At 43.8% G+C, this 22027-nt stretch overlaps 1 protein-coding gene across 3 annotated transcripts in view; it reads left to right on the forward strand.

Annotated features, from left to right (window-relative positions):
* palm1a (paralemmin 1a) overlaps window positions 1-22027 on the forward strand; it is a 58226-nt gene that overhangs the window by 13003 nt on the left and 23196 nt on the right. For all 3 annotated transcript variants that reach the window (XM_046301373.1, XM_046301372.1, XM_046301374.1), the window contains exons 2-3: window positions 15750-15795; window positions 19268-19348. In XM_046301373.1, coding sequence (XP_046157329.1) covers window positions 15750-15795; window positions 19268-19348 — 127 coding nt within the window. The remainder of the gene's footprint in view (window positions 1-15749; window positions 15796-19267; window positions 19349-22027) is intronic.

The raw sequence follows: 22027 nt of genomic DNA on the forward strand, positions 1-22027 counted from the left end.
CATGATTGCCTTAGTGCCCCTGTGGTCTCCCAATCAGGCGTTCGCTGTTAACCAAACACAATTTATCTTATTAAATTTGTTATACTCCCATTCTCACTTCCACTCCTAGCCAGGGCTGCTTTGCGCCAGGGTAACGTAATGGCACGGCAGGAGCCACAGACTCCCATTGGAACTCCTGCATGCAAGGTCACATTGCTTCTTTGCGGCTCACATCCCTCTGAATGCTCTTCTAAATCATGACTAAGGGAGATAGTGGGCCGTGCACCATGTAAGGCCTCAGCGCTAGACTTAAATACCAAAGCCCATGAGATTAGTGGTAGATATATAGTTTCTCATTGTTTGCTCGTCGCACGGTCAACTGAGCAGACTGAAAACGGACGCGCAATGGCCTTTGTCATGCTGTTTTAAGCACCATTTCATTCAAACTGTACGAAATGTTGGGGCAGCCTCCTCGGGTACGTTTAGTGTAAGATGACAACAGTGATACAAATAGAATGGTGGACGTGATGAAAGGTCTATTCACTTCCAGCCCTTGTTGCTCCGTGAAAGATCACGGGGACTGTAGTCAGTCGTCTTGCATTCCTGCTAAAGGAAAACGTTCTCCGAGGGACAAACAGCAGTGAAAAGTGTCATATGAGCTGTTTCTCTGGGGCGCAAAGACTGAGCAATATTCATGACAAGAGATGTGTGTCTTAAGACATTGGACGTAATGTACAAGGAAATGTACAACGCAGCCTAGTTAGGCAAAGTGTAATGACGAACAATAGCCTTGGTTAGTTTAACCCAAGTCTTGAGGAAATACATGATTGCATTCGTTGTGCACATTTTAAGTTTAGATTCGGTCCATTTTGTATGTCTACTGTATTGGTGTCTTACTGTGAAGTCATTGTCTATTAATACTTCATAGCCTACTGAAAATGTTTACATATAGACACATTTTGTGTCAATTCCCAAATTATATGAATGTCATGTAGTGGTATTTTCATTGCTTTGTCAGATTATGATTACAACAATATGCATAATTAATCTGAGGATGTCTATGTGCTATTTATGTGACCATATGATGATGGTTGATATGCATGTGTTTAGTATGTAGTGTAAATTTGTGCCCTTATTGTTGCTATATCTGTCATATGTTCATCAATTTTATCATACGGTACATGTTGGAGTATTATATATTTGTTATATTCATTCATGCACATGACATTTCAATGTATTGTCACACTCAGAAGGCTGTTTCCTGTGTGTTTCTCACTAATGTATGTGGCTGCAAATGGACTTTTAGTGCTTACTCTAATGGCTCACAGTGTCTCACCCCATCCTGTTGTCCAAACAGGATGGAGACCAAGGAAACCCACACGTAAGTACGGATTCATCGATCGCCAAACTTTGAGATTAAACAACAAGCAGAAGAGAAACTCTTCCTAAGCAAACGATTGTAACTATTTCTAGACAAAAGCATTCAAGAGCATTTTGGAATGGTAAGAATTTGATTTAGAAATTCACAAAAGTAAAACATCAAATATTGTGACAACCGGGACTGATTTGGTAGTCTAGGAATTTCAAAGCATTCCTTTCTGTTTACAAAAGGCACCCTGTAATCTGCTCATAGCCAGGCTGCAGATTCATCCATCAGCAAAAATTTTGAGATATTTTAACTGTATTTTCCCCTCCTGGGTCTTTATGCTAAAAGGTTAAGATAATCATCTCTGAGCCCTGAACTTGTCAGCAGTGACATTTCCTCATGGTTTTATTGCACTTATTTATCTGTGTGGACCTTATCAGGGCACGCCCCATTAGCCTTGTGAGGGTTTGAGTCAGAGTTGGAGCCTCCATTGTCCAGGGGGAGACAGTGGTGGTCGGGCTAGGGGAGGAAGGCAGGCCAGCAGGGTTGCAAAATTCTGGATACTTTCCCAAAGTTCCCTGTTTTTGGAGAAATCCAAGCTGAATGATTACCAGTTGAAGTATTATTTTCATGTTCATTCACTCCCGATTTTCGGAATCCTTAAACTGGGATTTTATGAAAAACCTTGGAAGTTTCACGAATTTTGCAAGCATAGCCTACACTCATAGAAAAAAAAATTCCAATCGGGTTTTTTGTCTGTCCCCTTTTTTGGTTCCAGAGAGAACCCTTTTGGGTTCCATATAGAACCCTCTGTGGAAAGGGTCCTACATGGAACCCAAAAGAGTTCTCCTATGGGGACAGTCGAAGAACCCTTTTATGTTCTAGACAGCACCTACCGAGTGCACAGACAGTGGCAGCCACAACACCGTGACACACCTTCCCCATGAGTCTAGTAAATGGTGTTACATCACCGTCTGTCTCGGTTTCTCTTCTTTCATCATTGTTGTTGTTAGGTTTTGAAATCAGCAAGGGCACTATAATGGCTTACCATATTTCCAATAGCTGAACTATGATTGTGTAGGACCAAATAAGCTGTAATAAGTCAAAAAGACACTAAAATGGGCAAAATTACCAACCCAAATAAAGAGTAGATTTATGAGTATTCAGTGCAAGTACCCCACCCTATTCTCAGCAGGGCAGGAAATGTCTTGAGACTAGTGGTGGTCTGACTCCATGCCCCTCCCTTCTTTTGCTGCTTGAGGAGGGTGTTGGAGGAAGTGCTCCAGTGTTGTGTTTGGGGATAGAAAAAACCCCAAGCTCTTCTTTTCTATTGGTTCGTTGTCGGTCTGCATGATGTGACCCCACCCAGTCTGTCACTGTGTCCCACACTCCATGTGATGAGGGACAGGATGCCCGTTGGCCTCGATCGCATTACACTGCAGACTAGCACTCTGGACGAATCAGGCTCTTTAGAGCTGCCCTTTGCCGACTCTGCAGAATAATTCCTGTCATTGCGGGGGACAGTGGTGTCGACCATGAAGCCTTAAAGCTGTTCTTTGTCATCTACATGTTTTGTTTTGCTTTTTGGGCTTGACATCATCGGTAAGACATATTCAGCCCTGCTTTGACAACAGAACGTCTGGCCTATGAAGTGTACACTCGGGAAAAAATGTACTACCATATAGACTTCTTTGGTTTGTTCTACCTTGAACCCTCTATGAAGGGTTCTGCCTAAAACCCTCTGAAGGGTTCTACCAAGAACCTGTTTGTCCTCTAAAGCAGTGCTTCTCAACTGGTCTTGGCTTGGGACCCAAATTGAACCAGGTTGTCTCAGTCGCGACCAAATATTCGCCTCCCGAAAAATAATTGGCAAAATACAATCTTGAAAACGATTTTTAATGCTGTATTCATATTAAATGTAGCAATTATATGACAAGGGAACAAGACCACTTTCATTGTCAAGAAGAACATTTTTCCCATATTCTTGATGAAAAATGTTAATACCTCACTGTTTTGAGACGACAAAATCAACCAAAATAAGCCTGCTAATAGCTCTATATTTTTCTCTGATATTAAGTTATACAACTATAAAAGTTCATTATAATTTCTTACACACTTTCTACCTGGTTTAAGTTGTTTAAGTTCAGACTGGAGTATTTCTTCATATTTTTTTGTATTCAGACACCTGCGACCCACCAGTTTGCTGCTCTGAAGGTTCTTCCTAGAACCCTCTATCAACGGCTCTACCGACAACATTTTTATATTTTTTAAGGGATTTCCTAGAACCTTCCCAGATTCGTCCATCAGAATGCCAGATAGTGAAGTGTGATTCATCACTCCAGAGAACGTGTTTCCACTGCTCCAGAGTCCAATGGTGGCGGGCTTTACGTCACTCCAGCCGACGCTTGGCATTGCACATGGTGATCTTAGGCTTATGTGCGGCTGCTCGGCCATGGAAACCCACTTCATGAAACTCCCGAATAATAGTTATTATGCTGAGGTTGCTTCCAGAGGCAATTTGGAACTTGGTAGTGAGTGTTGCAACCGAGGACAGAGGATTTTTACACGCTACGCGCTTAAGCACTCAGCGGTCCCGTTCTGTGAGCTTGTTTGGCCTACCACTTCGCGGCCGAGCCGTTGTTGCTCCTTCGCGGCCGAGCCGTTGTTGTTTCCACTTCACAATAACAGCACTTACAGTTGACCAGGGCAGCTCTAGCAGGGCATACATTTGACGTACTGACTTGTTGGAAAGGTTGCCTCCTATGATGGTGCGACGTTGAAAGTCTCTGAGCTCTTCAGTAAGGTCATTCGACTTCCACTGTTTCTCTATGGCGATTCCATGGCTGTGTAGTCGAGTTTATACACCTGTAAGCAACGGGTCTGGGGTGTCCACATACTTTTGTATATATAGTGTATATCATCAGGCCTTTCTTTGAGGGCCTAGTTATAACATAACACATTGGTGATACGAAACTCTTGGTTTACAGGCCACATCAGGCCTGCAAGTCACATTATGCTCACTGATGTGTAATTCCTATTGGAATCCAGCCAGAGTGAGGATATCTAACAATTGGAACTTTTAATCACCAGCAAACTGCCATCAGAATGCATGCCAGGGTAGTGATGATTGATGAATGAGGATAATCTAGATTGGAACTACCATCTCAGTAATGGGTGCAATAAATCGAACAGATTGGATTAGTTTGGAAAAAGGTTTGGTTAGCCTGGTGGTTAGAGAGTTGGACTAGTAACCGAAAGGTTGCAAGTTCAAATCCCTGAGCTGACAAGGTACAAATCTGTCGTTCTACCCCTGAACAGGCAGTTAACCCACTGTTCTTAGGCTGTCATTGAAAATAAGAATTTGTTCTTAACTGACTTGCCTAGTTAAATAAAGGTAAAATAATTCATTTTTTATTTTTTAAAATCTTTGTGTAGCATAAGATTAATCAACCAATCGATGTACATGCAAAAACACAGATATTGAAAAATATTTGTATCAGGATAGTGATGGACGTGCTCAGGGGGTGTGCCGGCCTGGCCATACTCGTATTACTAATCGAATCCGTAAATTGACAGTTGATAGTTTAGCCATTTAGCAAACCCCCTTATCCAGAGCGACTTACAGTTAGCGCGTTCATCTTAAGATAGCTAGGTGAGACAACCACATATCACAGTCATAGTACATTACTATAGTACAACAATAAGGGGAGGTGGGAGCTGAGATTTCTTATTTTTGAGGTAGGGTTTTTAGACGTTTTCATGGTGCCAGGACAGAGAAGAATTTTGACTGGGCTAAGCAGGAGCTAATCTCCCATAGGGGTGGGACGGCCAAGAGACCAGAAGTGGCAGAACCGAGTGCTTCGGTTGGGTTGTAGGGTTTGAGCATAGCCTGAAGGTAGGGAGTGGCAGTTCAGTTCCCTTTGCTTTTTCGTAGGCAAACACTATGGTCTTGTAGTGTAAACATTTTTGGGGGGGGGCATCTTTATATCAAGTGTAAGGTGCTGTGTGGTCTTAGTAGCAGGCGAACAAGCGACAGCAGCAAACGATTCCAAAGAATCCTTCTTACCTTCCAAAGAATCGTCAAATAACACTTTCTTCCAAAAAAAGGTTATTTGGACAGTTAAGGTTCTAGGTAGAACCATTTGTCTTGCAAAGAACCCTTCGATGAAAATGGTTCTTGGTAGAACCCTATCCCTCCCCAAAGAAGCCTTTTGGAAGGGCATGAAATTACCTACAGAAGTAGGATCTTATGCAGGAAATGTAAAACATGTAGTGTATTTGAGGTTTTAAAAGGCTTGATTTTCCCTGTTGTTTTTATTTCGTTCAATCCCTACAATGATGTCCATTAATTATAATCCACATAATAATAAAAATGACCTGTTGCTGCAGGATTGTTTTCCTGCTGTAGCGAACTGCCTCAAATTAAGATCCTACATCTGTAACAGTGGTAACAGGAGAGTAAAATAAGCTGGCCCATCTAGACATTCTCTCCGCTTGAGAGGAAAAACATCTGCTGCAGTTCATTTGTGTGTCTGATGTCATTTTTGGGGGAATACAGAATAGATGTCTCAGATTCCATATTCTCAATGAGCAGTTTTCTTTTTTTATAAGTAAAGATATATTGTGTCAGAGTGTAACGGTTTTCGTAGGTGGAAGAAGGAGAGGACCAAGGTGCAGCGTGGTAAGTGTTCATTTTGTCAATTTAATCAAAACTGAACACTAAACAAAATAACAACGAGAACAACCCAGTTCTGTCAGGTGCTACACACTCAACAGAAAACAACTATCCACAACTCAAGGGTGAAAACAGGCTGCCTAAGTATGGTTCTCAATCAGAGACAACGATTGACAGCTGCCTCTGATTTGGAATCATACCAGGCCAAACACATAGAAATACTAACATAGAACAAAACATAGAATGCCCACCCCAACTGACGCCCTGACCAACCTAAAATAGAGACATACAAAAGGAACTAAGGTCAGGACGTGACAAAGAGGAATGGTGATCAGTGTGAAATGGGCTCAATTCAAAATCGACAAAGGAAATGTCAAAAGGAAAAATAATTATAGTTATTCCATCTCTGAATTCAGATAAAAGTGGAAAATAGTAGCAGGCTTCATGGCTATATCACTGTGTATTATTGCATTACTATTGAGCCTGGGTTCCGCTGCACTAATTCTAAAATTTACTCTTAACAGTTACTTCATCTTTCTGTCATATTTTGCTAAATATCTTGTCGAGGAAACTGTTTGGTTTATGCGTTGGTTTCCGAATGGTTATTATGACGCACTCAGAATAAGCACCAAGCTCACTCCAAATCCCCTGACCACATCAGCAATGCGGAACACATCTCTCAGTATTTGAAGTGACTTGGCACCTGCGCTCACTAATTTCCCCATTTCCTTTGAATTTTTTACCTGCCTAATCTAATCAAGCTGAGCTGACATATTTCACATACTTTTTTTTCGTTTCCCGCACTCAGAACTGTGTCATTGTCCTTGCCATCACCAAGACTTGACTCGAGTATATCCTACTTAGTATGGCATCACTGATTCCGAGAGAAATTGGAATCCTTGAAAAGCCTGCAGTTTTCCCAAGGAGTAGATTTCCTGGATGTGCAATGCATCCTGGAATGCTAAACTTCCAGGGGCCAGAGTGGAGATGGCATGGAGGATGATGGCATGGAGGATGATACCATTGGCCTAAGCATAAACAATAATGATACAACAACACACAGGCAACACTATCGCACCTCCAACTGAAGGAAAACTAAGATCTAAAACCACATAGAATTTCACAATATGTGTAATCAGAGTAGTTTGTAAAATAACCGTGGAATATACACCGAGTGAACAAAACATTTGGAACACCTGCTCTTTCTATGACATCGACTGACCAGGTGAAAGCTATGATCCCCTATTGATGTTACCTGTTAAATCCACTTCAGTCAGTGTAGATGAAGGGGAGAAGGATTTTTAGGCCCTGAGACAAATGAGACATGGATTGTGTATGTGTGCCATTCAGAGGGTGATTGGGCAAAACAAAATATTTAAGTGCCTTTGAACGGGGTATGGTAGTAGGTGCAGGGCGAGTGTGTCAAGAACTGCAACGCTGCTGGGTTTTTCACCCTCAACAGTTTCTTGTGTATATCAATGGTCTACCATCCAAAGGTCATGCAGATAACTTGACACAACTGTGGGAAGCATTGGAGTCAACATTGGCCAGCATTCCTGTGAAACGCTTTTGACAACTTGTAGAGTTCCTGCCCCGACGAAGTAGTACTGCTAGGTTTTACACTGTTAAGTGTAAAAATTTAATATATATATATATATATATTTTATAAAGCACTGTACAAATGATACATTTGTGACATCCATATTTAAAAAATAAATTACAAAAAGGAATCAACACAGTAATATGAGATCTGTGTGTAAAACATGTACATTACTCACTCACTCACACACACACACACACACACACACACACACACACACACACACACACACACACACACACACACACACACACACACACACACACACACACACACACACACACACACACACACACACACACACACACACACACACACACACACACACACACAGAAACACCCACCACCTCCTATCTTATACCAGAGCTGTGTGGCTGTGTGTTGGCCAAGACCCATTTGATCACCCAGCTCACTGTTCAAACCCTCAGAGTCCTCTCTGACCACCAGGTCACAGCACACCACATATTCACTTCCAATGAAATGTTCAACTAAAAAAATATAAACATGGACATGAAATAAAAATGTGTAATAAAAAGGGCATTGTGTGCCAGTTTATGGTCAGTATTCGTGAGTGAAGTAGGCCAGTACTCTGCAATACCCCCAGGCATTACAGCCCAATGTGTTGATGCTGGAAGTCTTAACATTCCCACAGAGATTTACCACGGCCATTTTGTCTGGCCCCATATTGATACATTTATCATCCTATCTCTAATGACAAAAAGCTTCAAGGGCTAATATTGTGCAACGCAACAATTTACACATTTATGAAATATTTAGAAGGGGACATTTTTCATGAAAACGAAGCAGTTTCTGTGGAAGGGGAACAATCTCTTCTTTGAGGCCTGACCAAACCCTCCTGCCGTTGTTTGTGCTTCATTAAAATGCACACGTGACAGTGAGAGAATTAGCTTGTGAATGCTCCGAGACGTATGATCTTCATTTTGGAGAATTCCGAACATTCAAAGCATGCACCGACTCAGTACTGCAGCTGAAAAACAAAACGAAATCCTGGCTAGATTGTTAATTTGCAGAATAGATTCACTACTGCTCTTTGACCCACTAGTAACCCTCTGAATGTTTCTGCACAGATTGATTAGTTCATCTCCTGATTTTGCCACTCATACAGCCTCCATCAAACCTCTGAGCTTAGCCTGTACAGATTGGTCGATAGCTTATACTTATTGGTAGATAGCCTTTACTTATTGGTAGATAGCCATTACTTATTGGTAGATAGCCATTACTTATTGGTAGATAGCCTTTACTTATTGGTAGATAGCCAGTACTTATTGGTAGATAGCCTTTACTTATTGGTAGATAGCCATTACTTATTGGTAGATAGCCATTACTTATTGGTAGATAGCCTTTACTTATTGGTAGATAGCCATTACTTATTGGTAGATAGCCTTTACTTATTGGTAGATAGCCTTTACTTATTGGTAGATAGCTTTTACTTATTGGTAGATAGCCAGTACTTATTGGTAGATAGCCTTTACTTATTGGTAGATAGCCTTTACTTATTGGTAGATAGCCTTTACTTATTGGTAGATAGCCTTTACTTATTGGTGGATAGCCTTTACTTATTGGTAGATAGCCTTTACTTATTGGTAGATAGCCTTTACTTATTGGTGGATATCAAATCAAATGCGCCGAATACAATAGTGAAATGCTTACTTACGAGCCCTTAACCAACAGTGCAGTTAAAAAAAATACAGATAAGAATAAGAGATAAAATTAACAAGTAGTTAAAGAGCCGCAGTAAAAAAATAACAATATATACAGGGGGGTGCCGGTACAGAGTCAATGTACAGGGGCACCGGTTATTTGAGGTAGTATGTACATGTAGGTAGAGTTAACTGGGGTGGGGGGGGCAATGCAAATAGTCTGGGTAGCCATTTGACTAGATGTTCAGGAGTCTTATGGCTTGGAGGTAGAAGCTCTTTAGAAGCCTCTTGGACCTAGACATGGCGCTCCGGTACCGCTTGCCATGCGGTAGCATGAGAGAACAGTCTATGACTAGGGTGGCTGGAGTCTTTGACAATTTTTATGGCCTTCCTCTGACACCGCCTGGTATAGAGGTCCTGGATGGCAGGAAGCTTGGCCCCAGTGATGTACAGGGCAGTTCGCACTACCCTCTGTAGTGCCTTGTGGTCAGAGTCCGAGCAGTTGCCAAATCAGACAGTGATGCAGCTGTAGAACCTTTTGAGGATCTGAGGACCCATGCCAAATATTTTCAGTCTCCTGGGGGGGAACAGGTTTTGTCGTGCCCGCTTCACGACTATCTTGGTGTGCTTGGATCATGTTAGTTTGTTGGTGATGTGGACACCAAGGAACTTGAAGCTCTCAACCTGCTCCACTGCAGCCCCGTCGATGAGAATGGGGGAGTGCTCGGTCCTCCTTTTCCTGTGGTCCACAATCATCTCCTTTGTCTTGATCACGTTGAGGATGGGGTTGTTGTCCTGGCACCACCCGGCCAGGTCTCTGGCCTCCTCCCTATATGCTGTCTCGTTGTTGTCGGTGATCAGGCCTACCACTGTTATGTCATCGGCAAATTTAATGAGGGTGTTGGAGTCGTGCCTTGCTGTGCAGTCATGAGTGAACAGGGAGTACAGGAGGGGACTGAGCACGCACCCCTGAGGGGCCCCTGTGTTGAGGATCAGCGTGGCGGATATGTTGTTACCTCCCCTTACCACCTGGAGGCGGCTAGTCAGGAATTCCAGGATCCAGTTGCAGAGGGAGGTGTTTAGTCCCAGGGTCCTTAGCTTAGTGATGAGCCTTGAGGGCACTATGATGTTGAACACTGAGCTGTAGTCAATGAATACCATTCTCACATAGGTGTTCCTTTTGTCCAGGTGGGAAAGTTGATGTGAGCCATGACCAGTCTTTCAAAACACTTCATGGCTACAGACATGAGTGCTACGGGTCGATAGTCATTTAGGCAGGTGGTCTGCTTGAAATATATTGGTATTACAGACTCGGACAGGGAGACATTGAAAATGTCAGTGATCACCCAGTCTTCCGGTACAGCTGGTGCAGTGTTATTTGCCTCAAAGCAATCATAGAAGTAGTTCAGTTCATCTGGCAGGCTCGTGTCACTGGGCAGCTCTCGGCTGTGCTTCCTTTTGTGGTCTGTAATGGTTTGCAAGCCCTGCCACATCTGACGAGCGTCAGAGCCGGTGTAGTACGACTCGATCTTAGTCCTGTATTGATGCTTTCTCTGTTTGATGGTTCGTCGGAGGGCATAGCGGGATTTCTTATAAGCTTCCGGGTTTAGAGTTCCACTCCTTGAAAATGGATGCTGTCTGTAATCCTCGGCTTCTGGTTGGGGTATGTACATACGGTCACTGTGGGGATGACATAATCTATGCACTTATTGATGAAGCCAATGACAGATGTGGTGTACTCCTCAATGTCATTGGAGGAATCCTGGAACATATTCCAGTCTGTGCTAGCAAAGCAGTCCTGTAGCTTAGCATCTGCTTCATCTGACCACTTTTTTATTGATCTAGTACCTGGTGTTTCCTGCTTAAATTTTTCTTGTAAGCAGGAATCAGGAGGATGGAATTATGGTCAGATTTGCCAAATGGAGGGCGAGGGAGAGCTTTGTATGAGTCTCTGTGTATGGAGTATAGGTGGTCCAGAGTTATTTTCCCTCTGGTTGCGCATTTAACATGCTGATAGAAATTTGCTAAAACTGATTTAAGTTTCGCTGCATTACAGTCTCCGGCTACTAGGAGCGCCGCCTCTGGGTGAGTGTTTTCTTGTTTGCTTATGGCGGAATACAGCTCATTCAATGCTGTCTTAGTGCCAGCCTCTGACTGTGGTGTTATGTAAACAGCTACAAAGAATACCGATGAAAACTCTCTCGGGAGGTAGTGTGGTCTACAGCTTATCATGAGAAACTCTACCTCAGGCGAGCAATAGCTTGAGACTTTCTTAGATATCGTGCACCAGCTGTTGTTTACAAAAAATGTCCTGTCCTGTCCCGCTGTCCTATCCTGCCGGTACATCGTATAACCAGCCAGCTTTATGTTGATGTTGTCGTCCTTCAGCCATAAGCAGAAGATGTTACAGTTTTTAATGTCCCATTCGTAGTTTAATCTTTTCGTAACTCGTCGATTTTATTGTCCAAAGATTGCACATTTGCTAGCAGAATTGAGGGAAGTGGGGGTTTATTAGATCGCCTTTGTATTCTCAGCAGGCAGCCCGCTCTCCGGCCTCTCTTTCTCCGTCCTCTTCTTCACTCAGATCACGGGGCTCGGGCCTGTTCCCGAAGGAGCCCTATATCCTCTGCCTCCGGCTCGTCAGAGTCGTGAAAGAAGAAAAAGGATTCTGCTAGTCCTTGGTGAGTAATTGCAGTCCTGATGTCTAGAAGTTATTTTCGGTCATAAGAAACGGTAGCAGTAACATCATGTACAAAATTAGTAAAAAAATAAGTTACGAACAATACAGATAAACAAACAAAAAAACACAATCGGTTGGGGAAACATAAAACGTCTGCATTCTGCTCCGGTGCCATTTAGATAGCATTTACTCATTGGTGGATAGCCTTTACTTATTGGTAGGTAGCCTTTACTTATACAGATTTGGATTTGGCCTAGCTGTGGCTGGGGCTGAGGCATAAAGCACGTGTCGCTGTGTATGCTAGCATCGTTTATGCAGTGTCCTAGAGGGTCCTATAGGTAGCATTCAGATTAGTCAGCAGCGATGGTGGCCAGCACATGGCTTTGTCCTGTCCTCTCCCTCTCTCTCCGACCTGTCAGCCCAAAACTGCTGACTGGGCACACAGCAGCAAGCAGGCATTTCCCCCAGACAATAGCCCATACATGATGCAGCCCTGCTGAATTCTGCATACTCGGACCCAGCAGTCACAGCCACACATAGCATTAGCATTAGCCTAGCGTAAGCATTGAAGATGAGCCACGTTAATAGCATTCTGCCCCCGGGACATAGTGTCTACGCGAATGAAAATGTCTGGTAGATATGGTCCTAGGCTGAGATCTGCTGTTTCACCTTGAGACCCTAGTTGTGAATTATAACCACCCGCTCTCCACTTTCTCTGCTTACCCCTTCAGCTTCTCACACCATTCTCCACTGTAAGCCTAGCAGCCAAATATATTTCACTTAGGAGCCCCAAAAAAACGCATGGTATTTTTACAGGTGGTGTGTGTTATATAGGGGGTGGTCCTGGGGGATGGGAAACACATGTTGGGGTGGCAGGGGTTGTTGGGGCCGGCGGGGTAGGGCTGTAGCGCAGGCCAGGCATTCCTGCGTTCCCTCATGGCATGCCGTGTGTCTCATCTTTCAAACAGGGCTATCAGAGGGGGGCCGCTCCCGACCAACACACTCCCAGTCTGGGATGGAATGGTACTAGGGGTGCTGGTAGTGGTGGTGGTGTCTGGGTGGGATGCATACCTCTCCTCTCCCTCTCTTCTCCCATCGGAGCATGCTCTGATACAGAGCTCTGAGGCTTTTCAGACGGGCTGTCTGTCTTGTGACCTTCCAGGAGACGTGCGGTCAGTCATTACACCGTGTGAGGCATTGTAAGTGCACGTGAAGAGTCACTGTCCCTGTTGTAGAGAGAGAGAGAGAGAGAGAGAGAGAGAGAGAGAGAGAGAGAGAGAGAGAGAGAGAGAGAGAGAGAGAGAGAGAGAGAGAGAGAGAGAGAGAGAGAGAGAGACACTGTGTGCAGCTTGATGTTTCCCTTACCGTGACTTCATAACAAATGATGTCTTGATGTCATATTTTGGTATTGGAAGTCTAGCAGTTTTCCGGGGGGATTTTGCAACCTGCCTGTGGAGAAAGCGAGGGGAAACATTGGCAGCCTGCGTTCTCACTGGATGCTCTCTCTCTCTCTCTCTCTTGACACTGTTCCCCTGCAGTCTCCTCCAGGAAAGAATTCCATCATTTTCACCCTCCCCCTCAAAAGAAAACTAGCGTGAAAAAAAGATGATATTGAGCCTCAGCTTGTCTCTCGACCTATTTCACGCTCAACTTGTCTTACTGTTATTTATCTAATGATGTCATTCCGGTGTCGGTCATCTTGGCTACGAAAACCATGACAATGCATTGCTACGGATGTCGATCGCTCTTTTAGATGAGGGCTCTTGAGTAGTGCACTCACTCAACTTGGTCCTTGCCTATTCCACTAAGCTACCACTAAGCTACTGGCCATTGCTGCTTGAGGCTAGATTGTCCTTTTGTTCTATGTTCTCTGGGGTTGAAAGGTCAAGGAGAGGCTGTCCTTCTGGCATTCTTACACAGAGCTCTCAACTGGAGCGTAGAGACAAGTGCTGCTGCACGGTATGCATGGCAGATCAATCCTCTGGGACCTGGAGGAGCCAAATGAATCCAGGGCCAATCTCAAACTGCTCAGAGAGAGGACCAATCCTGACTTAGCTCTGATGAAATAGCTCTGGTGTGATATAAACACTGTATGGTTTGGCAGTCTTTAACAATTGTTCTGATGTAATGGTAGACTTGGCCACCATTCATTTGAGTTTAGTTACAAATATAATGCGTATAAGGGTTCAAATGTGTCTAATAACACAAACTGCAAACTGGACAACAGTTGTAGCCTACTTACACTGTAAATACACTATACCTATCTACATATGTAGCTTCAGTACCAGGTAAATACTGTACGTAGGTTTTTTGGGGGCACTTCATGTAAAGTGGGACCATATGACATTCACTGTGTGTTAATGTGTTTTATTGTGTTTGACTGTGTGAATATGTGGCCGCACATTTTTGTGGCCTGAATATCTGGAATCAATTAGCCAAGCAGGCGCTTGAGAAACATTGTCAACAATAGGCCTGCAGCATATTATCGCCCGACATCAGTATTTTCTTTGTTCAATGACCCTTGTTCCAATTTCTTTCTTCCTGTTTCATGAGATAAATAGATTTACCTCGTGTGGTGATTGGTGACTGTTCATGCGCATCCTTATTTCCCCACAAAGATATCGAAATGAGAACGTGTGAGGGGGGGGGGACGTTCTACAGAATTATCCGTGGTATCTATTTTATGAGTCAATACTTCCTTTAAGGTGTTGGTCATATGTATTTTTATGCTTTTCCTTAAGTCAAAGAACTTGTGTGGGTTGTGATAAGTCGTGCTGTTGCCAATGGATCAGCGATTTGTGTGGTCGTCATTTTCTGGGCTTCATTCCACCTATTGAGTCCTATGCACGAGCTGTTACTTTCTTTGCTATAGTATTTGCTTTTTATTTGGGGGGTCAATGATGTGAACTAATTGAACGGACCTAATTCAGCTGTAGTCCAGCAATGAACCATATACATACAGTATTGCATATACAGTATGACTAGGAGTCTATCCAGGGAAAAAGTGTGTGTATGAAAGCTGATCTGCACATGCTCTGAATTCCTCAGGTATGAAAGCATCGATGCATACATATGTTTCCTCTCTAGTAAAATGCTTGACAGGCAGGAATTAGATATTACAACTGTCAATGGGACGGGAGGATGAAATCCAGATTTCTCTCTTCTCTCTCTCTCTCTCTCTCTCTCTCTCTCTCTCTTGCTCGCTCTCTCTGTATATGTGTGTGTGCGCGCGTTTCAAGTTTCACATTTTATTTGTCACATGCAGTGAAAAAATGAATATATCCCAAATACCTCCTCCCTATCCTTTCTGCAGTGTGTGTATCAAGATGTCCTTACTGTCTAGTATTCATTTGAACGAATGCTTTTGCAACAATGGGTTATCTCTGTGTGTTTGAATCCGACGGAGAGAGAAGGAGAGGGTGGGCGATGTTTGTGAAATTAAGTGAATAGTTTGTAATTAAGGTAACCAGGGATTTAAGGAATGCAACCTGGCCTTTCCCATACATCTCATTATGTTTTAAATGCAAAGAGACCCATGGTATCCAAGACCACAAACCTGTAAGGCTGGCTATTTCTTAGAATGATGTCTTCACGGCCAATTGTCTTGTGGGTTTTTTGTTAAACAAGTTAACTAGCTCTCTCTCTCTCTCTCTCTCTCTCTCTCTCTCTCTCTCTCTCTCTCTCTCTCTCTCTCTCTCTCTCTCTCTCTCTCTCTCTCTCTCTCTCTCTCTCTCTCTCTCTCCTGCCCCTCCCTCCCTCACCCTCCCCCCTCTCTCTCTCTCTGGCAGGATGTCTGAGGGGCTGTCACAGCAGGAGAGACTCCAGGCTATGGCGGTAAGTGATGAGATCCTCCTGCCATATGTGGATCACAACCGTTACACTCTCATGGCCAAAACACTTACTATACAGTATAATGTACACAGCGCACTCCGACATTACCGAGCAGCGAAACGATTGCAATTAAAATGTTTATATACAGTAGTAGATGGACTGGTTTTGGTTTGATGGGTTTGACGGGAGATTTCCTGCTCCACTTTAATTTCCGTCTCGAAGCGTTCCACGAGCGTATCCTTTTTAGTGGCTTTAATCATTAATGCCAACCGACGGGGAAGGAGAAATAAAACCTTTTGATCCCAAAGCCCATGGCTTTCAGCGTCTTCAGCGTCCCCCAACTCTCTCTCTCTCCCCTCTCTCTACTCTCTCTCCTCTCTCCTCTCTCTCCTCTCTCTCTCCCCTCTCTCTACTCTCTCCCCTCTCTCTACTCTCTCTCTCCCCTCTCTCTACTCTCTCTCTCTCCTCTCTCTACTCTCTCCTCTCTCTCTCCCCTCTCTCTACTCTCTCTCTCCCCTCTCTCTCCTCTCTCTCTCTCTCCTCTCTCTACTCTCTCCTCTCTCTCCTCTCTCTCTCTCCTCTCTACTATCTCTCTCTCCTCTCTCTCTCCTCTCTCTCCTCTCTCTACTCCATCCTCTCTCTCCTCTCTCTCTCTCCCCTCTCTCTACTCTCTCTCTCCCCTCTCTCTACTCTCTCTCTCCTCTCTCTCCCCTCTCTCTACTCTCTCTCTCCCCTCTCTCTACTCTCTCTCCCCTCTCTCTACTCTCTCTCCCCTCTCTCTACTCTCTCTCTCTCCCCTCTCTCAACTCTCTCTCTCCCCTCTCTCCCCTCTCTCTACTCTCTCTCTCTCCCCTCTCTCAACTCTCTCCTCTCCCTCTCCCCTCTATCTACTCTCTCTCTCCCCTCTCTCGACTCTCTCTCTCCCCTCGCTCTACTCTCTCTCTCTCCCCTCTCTCGACTCTCTCTCTCCCCTCTCTCGACTCTCTCTCTCCCCTCGCTCTACTCTCTCTCTCTCCCCTCTCTCGACTCTCTCTCTCCCCTCTCTCTACTCTCTCTCTCCTTCCTTTCTTTCTATATCTTTATTGCACGCACGCACACACACACACACACACACACCCTATCACACACACACACCCAATCACACATACACACACGACCCTCTCACACATACACACACATCCTACCACACATACACTCAAACTTCCCTCCATTTTGTTCTTTGGTCTTTTGGTTTTAGTAAGCCACCGAGAGGGGTAATGCAGTCTCTAATGCACCAATCGATCTGCGCGCACACACACACACACACACACACACACACACACACACACACACACACACACACACACACACACACACACACACACACACACACACACACACACACACACACACACACACACACACACACACACACTCACTCTTATTGATCTTTAAAGATTTTGCTTCATTTCTTTTCTCTGCCGTACCTCTCTATTTCTCCATCTCCCTCAATTTGTCTCTCCTCTCAGTCTTTCAATTGAATTCTATCCCTTTTCAATAATGCTGCATCGGCAAAACTTACAGAAAGACTTAGCCAAGGCCAGTGCTGCAGACTGCACAGTTTAAATGGACACTGTAAATAACACAAGTGTCAACGCTAATAACACTCACTTCCAATACATTTCCCATCACTCCCTTCCATAATAATGATCAAGTCTAAGGCAACTTAATACAGTTATTCTTCCCACGTGGGAATCAAACCCACAGCTGTAGTGTTGTGAGCTATGTGCTTTAACCAACTGCGCCACTGGGCCAGCCATCTTCCTTGTGCCCTTGGTTTCCCCTTCTATTGTTGGGACAGGTCATATCATTCTCTCTTCTTCGCCACAGTCCACTGCTTTCAGATGAAGCTTTTGCTGATGTGGCAGATATACTCTCTCTCCCATGTACCATGTTGGAGCCAGGCGACAGTGTGTGTGTGTGTGTGTGTGTGTGTGTGTGTGTGTGTGTGTGTGTGTGTGTGTGTGTGTGTGTGTGTGTGTGTGTGTGTGTGTGTGTGTGTGTGTGTGTGTGTGTGTGTGTGTGTGTGTGTGTGTGTGTGTGTGTGTGTGTGATCTGCAGGTCTTCTCATAGGGCCACGGATAGTGAAGTGAACCTTTTCCCTTGATAAACAGAGGGATGTTGCATGCCCTCAGCCGACTCGGGTGATTGCTATTTACAGCATAGAAAGAGAACAATCCCAAATCAACCCCTAGTCTCTACCACTATGCCCCGACAAAGGCCTGGGTTTAGGGGCGAGTGGATTCTCTCGGATTGGACTCTAAGTTGGCAGGGTTGTGTATTGTGTTTCTGTGGAGCTGGCGTCTCTGAGAGGCAGGACAGAGAGGAAGTCATGCCCAGTATGGCCAGACCTTTTAAACATAATACCCTGTCACAATGAGAAATGCACGGCCCATTGTGTCTGTGTGTGTGTTTGCATGCATGTGTTCATGTGCGTGCATCCATTTTTGGGAGGTTGAATATGAAGTACAAGTCATGTTAGGGCATAAGAGAGGTTAAAGTTGAAGTCATGCCATGTGTTCCTATAACCTCAAATCAACCATTTCTATAAAACCTTCTCTATTCTCAACATAGAGCACACGTTGATTTAGATTAGACATCTTATTACCGCAATACGAAGTTCAGCCTAGAATGTCCTTTCGTACAACTCATATCCAAATGACAAGCCCGAAGGAGGGGCTCATCACTGTCAGTGATGTCTACGCTGAGGGAACTTGAAGCTTTTCACTTTCTCCGCTGCGGTCCCATCAATGTGGATAGGGGCGTGCTCCCTCTGCTGTTTCCTAAAGTCCACGATCAGCTCCTTTGTATTGTTGACGTTGAGGGAGAGGTTATTTTCCTGGCACCACTCCGCCAGGGCCCTCACCATCCTCCTTGTAGGCTGTCTCGTCATTGTTGGTAATCAGGCCTACCACTGTTGTGTCGTCAGCAAACTTGATGATTGAGTTCGAGGCGTGCGTGGCCATGCAGTCATGGGTGAACAGGTAGTACCGGAGGGGGCTGAACACGTACCCTTGTGGGTTCCCTGTGTTGAGGATCAGCGAAGTGGAGGTGTTGTTTCCTAACTTCACCACCAGGGGATTCCCCTCAGGAAGTCCAGGACCCAGTTGCACAGGGCGGGGTTCAGACTCAGGGCCCCAAGCTTAATAGTCAATGACATAGCACATGCCAAAGTCTGTAATGTTGCAGTTAAGAGCTCTTTAGGAGGAGAGTGTATATGGTTTCCTCTGTACTCAGTAGGGGGAAATGGCCTGGTAAAGCTTATCTCTGTATATTTGGCCCATGCAGGAATCAAACTCACCATCATGTTGTCGCTAGCACTTTGCTACAACTTACTTCAGGGTTCCATAATCCATCCATCCGTACTATTTGCTGTTGGTTTGCATGTATTGTCTTCTCCTCACATACTGACTGTGTTTTTTCTATACTTCAACAGGAGAAGAGGAAGAGGCAGACAGAGATTGAGAATAAGAAGAGACAGCTGGAAGATGACAGGAGACAGCTCTCTCACCTCAAGGTAAGAAGGAGGACAGGATGGGGCACTGGGGGAACACTGAGGGGTGGATGGGACACTGAGCATCCAGCTGTTGGGTACAGTTATTTTGGTTTCACAGTACAACAGGATTGGGTGCAGGAGTGTTGGAAAGTACAAATATTTTTCACTTTGAAGAGTGCAGTAGTGCCAACGTTGTCACGGCAACCCCTCAGAGAATTTGGAAAATGTCTTAGCCGTCCGAATCGCTATCTCTTATATCACTTTCATCTCAGACATTTGTGTGTGGTTGTCCTATGGTTGTTTTGCATACAACCTTCTCACAACTATCTGGGAATGGTGCAGGATAGTTTTGGAACATTCTGAGCACATTTAAGGAACTTGACAAAAAAAGTTGTTTTCTTGGTATTTCATTACTTTAACGGAACGTTTCCTAAAAGTTCAAACATGGTTACATTTAATTCGATTTTTGGTAATGTTCTATGAACGTTCTTCAACTGGTTTGACATTGGGAATGTTCTCAAATAGGTTTCAGAGAATGTTAAGAAACAACAATTCTTCTGTGCGAATTTCAGTCCTTCAGCATAACGTTTCCTACAGGTTTCTTCATGATTCTATTTAAAGTCATGTTCTCAGAACATGAAGAAAACTTTCCCAAAAAGAAACACAAGAAAAAATGAGTAACATTCAAAGAAAGTTCTAAGAATGTAATTTAAAAACAAATACATTCCATTCTCATTGTCCAAAAAACTCGCTCTATCCTTTATCTCAGTGGTCACCAACCTTTTCTGAGTCAAGATTACTTTCTGAGTCAAAATGCAAGCCGAGATCTACCACAACTTAAAAAACATAAGCCTATGCAACATTAACCAATTAAAAACAGTTATGTAGCAATGAGGCTTGTGCAGTAGGCTATAGGCCCAATACATTATCACTGCATATTGGCTATGCTTGAATTGCCCTGCCAGTGTTGTTATTCTCAGACCGTTTAGAAATGATATATATAGAAAAATAGGTATATGATTACGCCGGTAATAGATCATTTGCACTCTGGGCCTACCGGGTTGGCCAGAGTTCTACCTTCAGACACATTAAATGGTTCAACATTGGTACACTTTGCTCGGGCTGCTGAGTCAAGCGCACCTACAATCAACAACGCGAGACAAATAAAAACAATTGGGGTCTGTTTGAATAGTCTAAATGAAACAGCGTTGTATGAGTTTTAAAAACATAGCAGGCCAGCCCCATCCGGATGGCCCAGTGGACAACTTCCATGGATAGAAGAACAGAAGACCACTGACGCTGTGCCACAATCAAAAATACATGTGTTCGCATGATTCATGTCTAAGTAAATTCATTTCCATGTGTCCTATCTGTGCTTGGTGTTAACAGTTAAACTAAGTTAGCAGTGTTATTAAAACGTTCAGAAAAAGTTTTCAGGAAGTTATAATAAAAAAAACTCCAAATAACCTTTACATTTCATTCAAAACATTTACAGCATTTAGAGAATGTTTTCAGAACGCTATTTTGCCATTGTAATTACCTTCAAATAACGTAAAATGTCAGTTCTCATAACGTTAATAAAACCTCCCAGGAAAACTTTCAGGGAAACATAGTAAAAACATTCTCAGAACCTCCATGCAACCTAAAAAAAGTTCCCAGAACAGGCAAAATGTTCACTTCCGTTCTCAGAACGTTTAAAAAAACATTCAGTTTAACCGGACAGGAAAATGATGGCTTCGTTCCCAGAACCAATGAGAAACTAAAATCGTACCTTCCCACAATTTCCCACAGTATGATGGTTTCCTACACCCTTTCCTTTTAATATAATGTTTATTTATGAGTGCTGCATTGACAAATCAGTTTTTAGGGGGGTACTTAACCGTGCCAGTGAGGCTTGGCAGTGGTTGTGCAAGGAACTGGGCACCAACTCCTGAAGTCTAGAGGAGTAGAGGGGCCCTCTCTATGGAATGAGCACAGCAGGGACCTAGAAGGACTTGGCTGGGGCTGGTAGAATTGAACTCCTGCGCTGGACATCAGTAAAGGATGTGTGTGTGTGTTAATGTGTGCGTGTGTGTGCGCATGTGCGTGTGCATGTGTGTGTGTGTGTGTGTTCAAGGGTCCTGAAAGCACATGGCTGGACAGAGGAGGCCCTATGCTCAGACAGAAAAAGAAGAAGAATCCCTCTGGAAAAAAAACCCAAAAATGTTTGGCTTTGAAAGACATCCTGTTTTGGGGCAAGAAAAAAAACACACTTCCCCTGCTAAGTATGCAGTGCATTGTCTTTCCCTGATTTACTTTCAGCTAGCTGCATTCTTGTATTGTGGAAAGTGAATTTGGCGTTGTTGTTTTTGGTTGCATGGCTTTTGGCTTTTATTCCTAAGCTTTAATCGATTTTCAATTACCCTTCACTTCAATTATGACTCACCTTTTGAAAACAACAAGAGTAAAATGGCTAGTAAATATAATAACATGTTTATAAGTGCAATCTCCATATTGGATTCTGTTACTCTTCTATTTCCTCTGTTGGTCCATGGATGGATTGAGGATCAATAGATAGTGATCAAGTCTCCACATAGGATGTGCCCCAAATGGCAACCTATTCCCTACATATAGTGCACTACTTTTGACCCCGGCACATACAGTAGCGCTCTGGTCAAAAGTAGTGCACTTTATAGGGAATAGGGTGCCTTTTGGGACACA

This window comes from Oncorhynchus gorbuscha, linkage group LG15 (assembly GCF_021184085.1).
Source record: "Oncorhynchus gorbuscha isolate QuinsamMale2020 ecotype Even-year linkage group LG15, OgorEven_v1.0, whole genome shotgun sequence".
Lineage (NCBI taxonomy): Eukaryota > Metazoa > Chordata > Actinopteri > Salmoniformes > Salmonidae > Oncorhynchus > Oncorhynchus gorbuscha.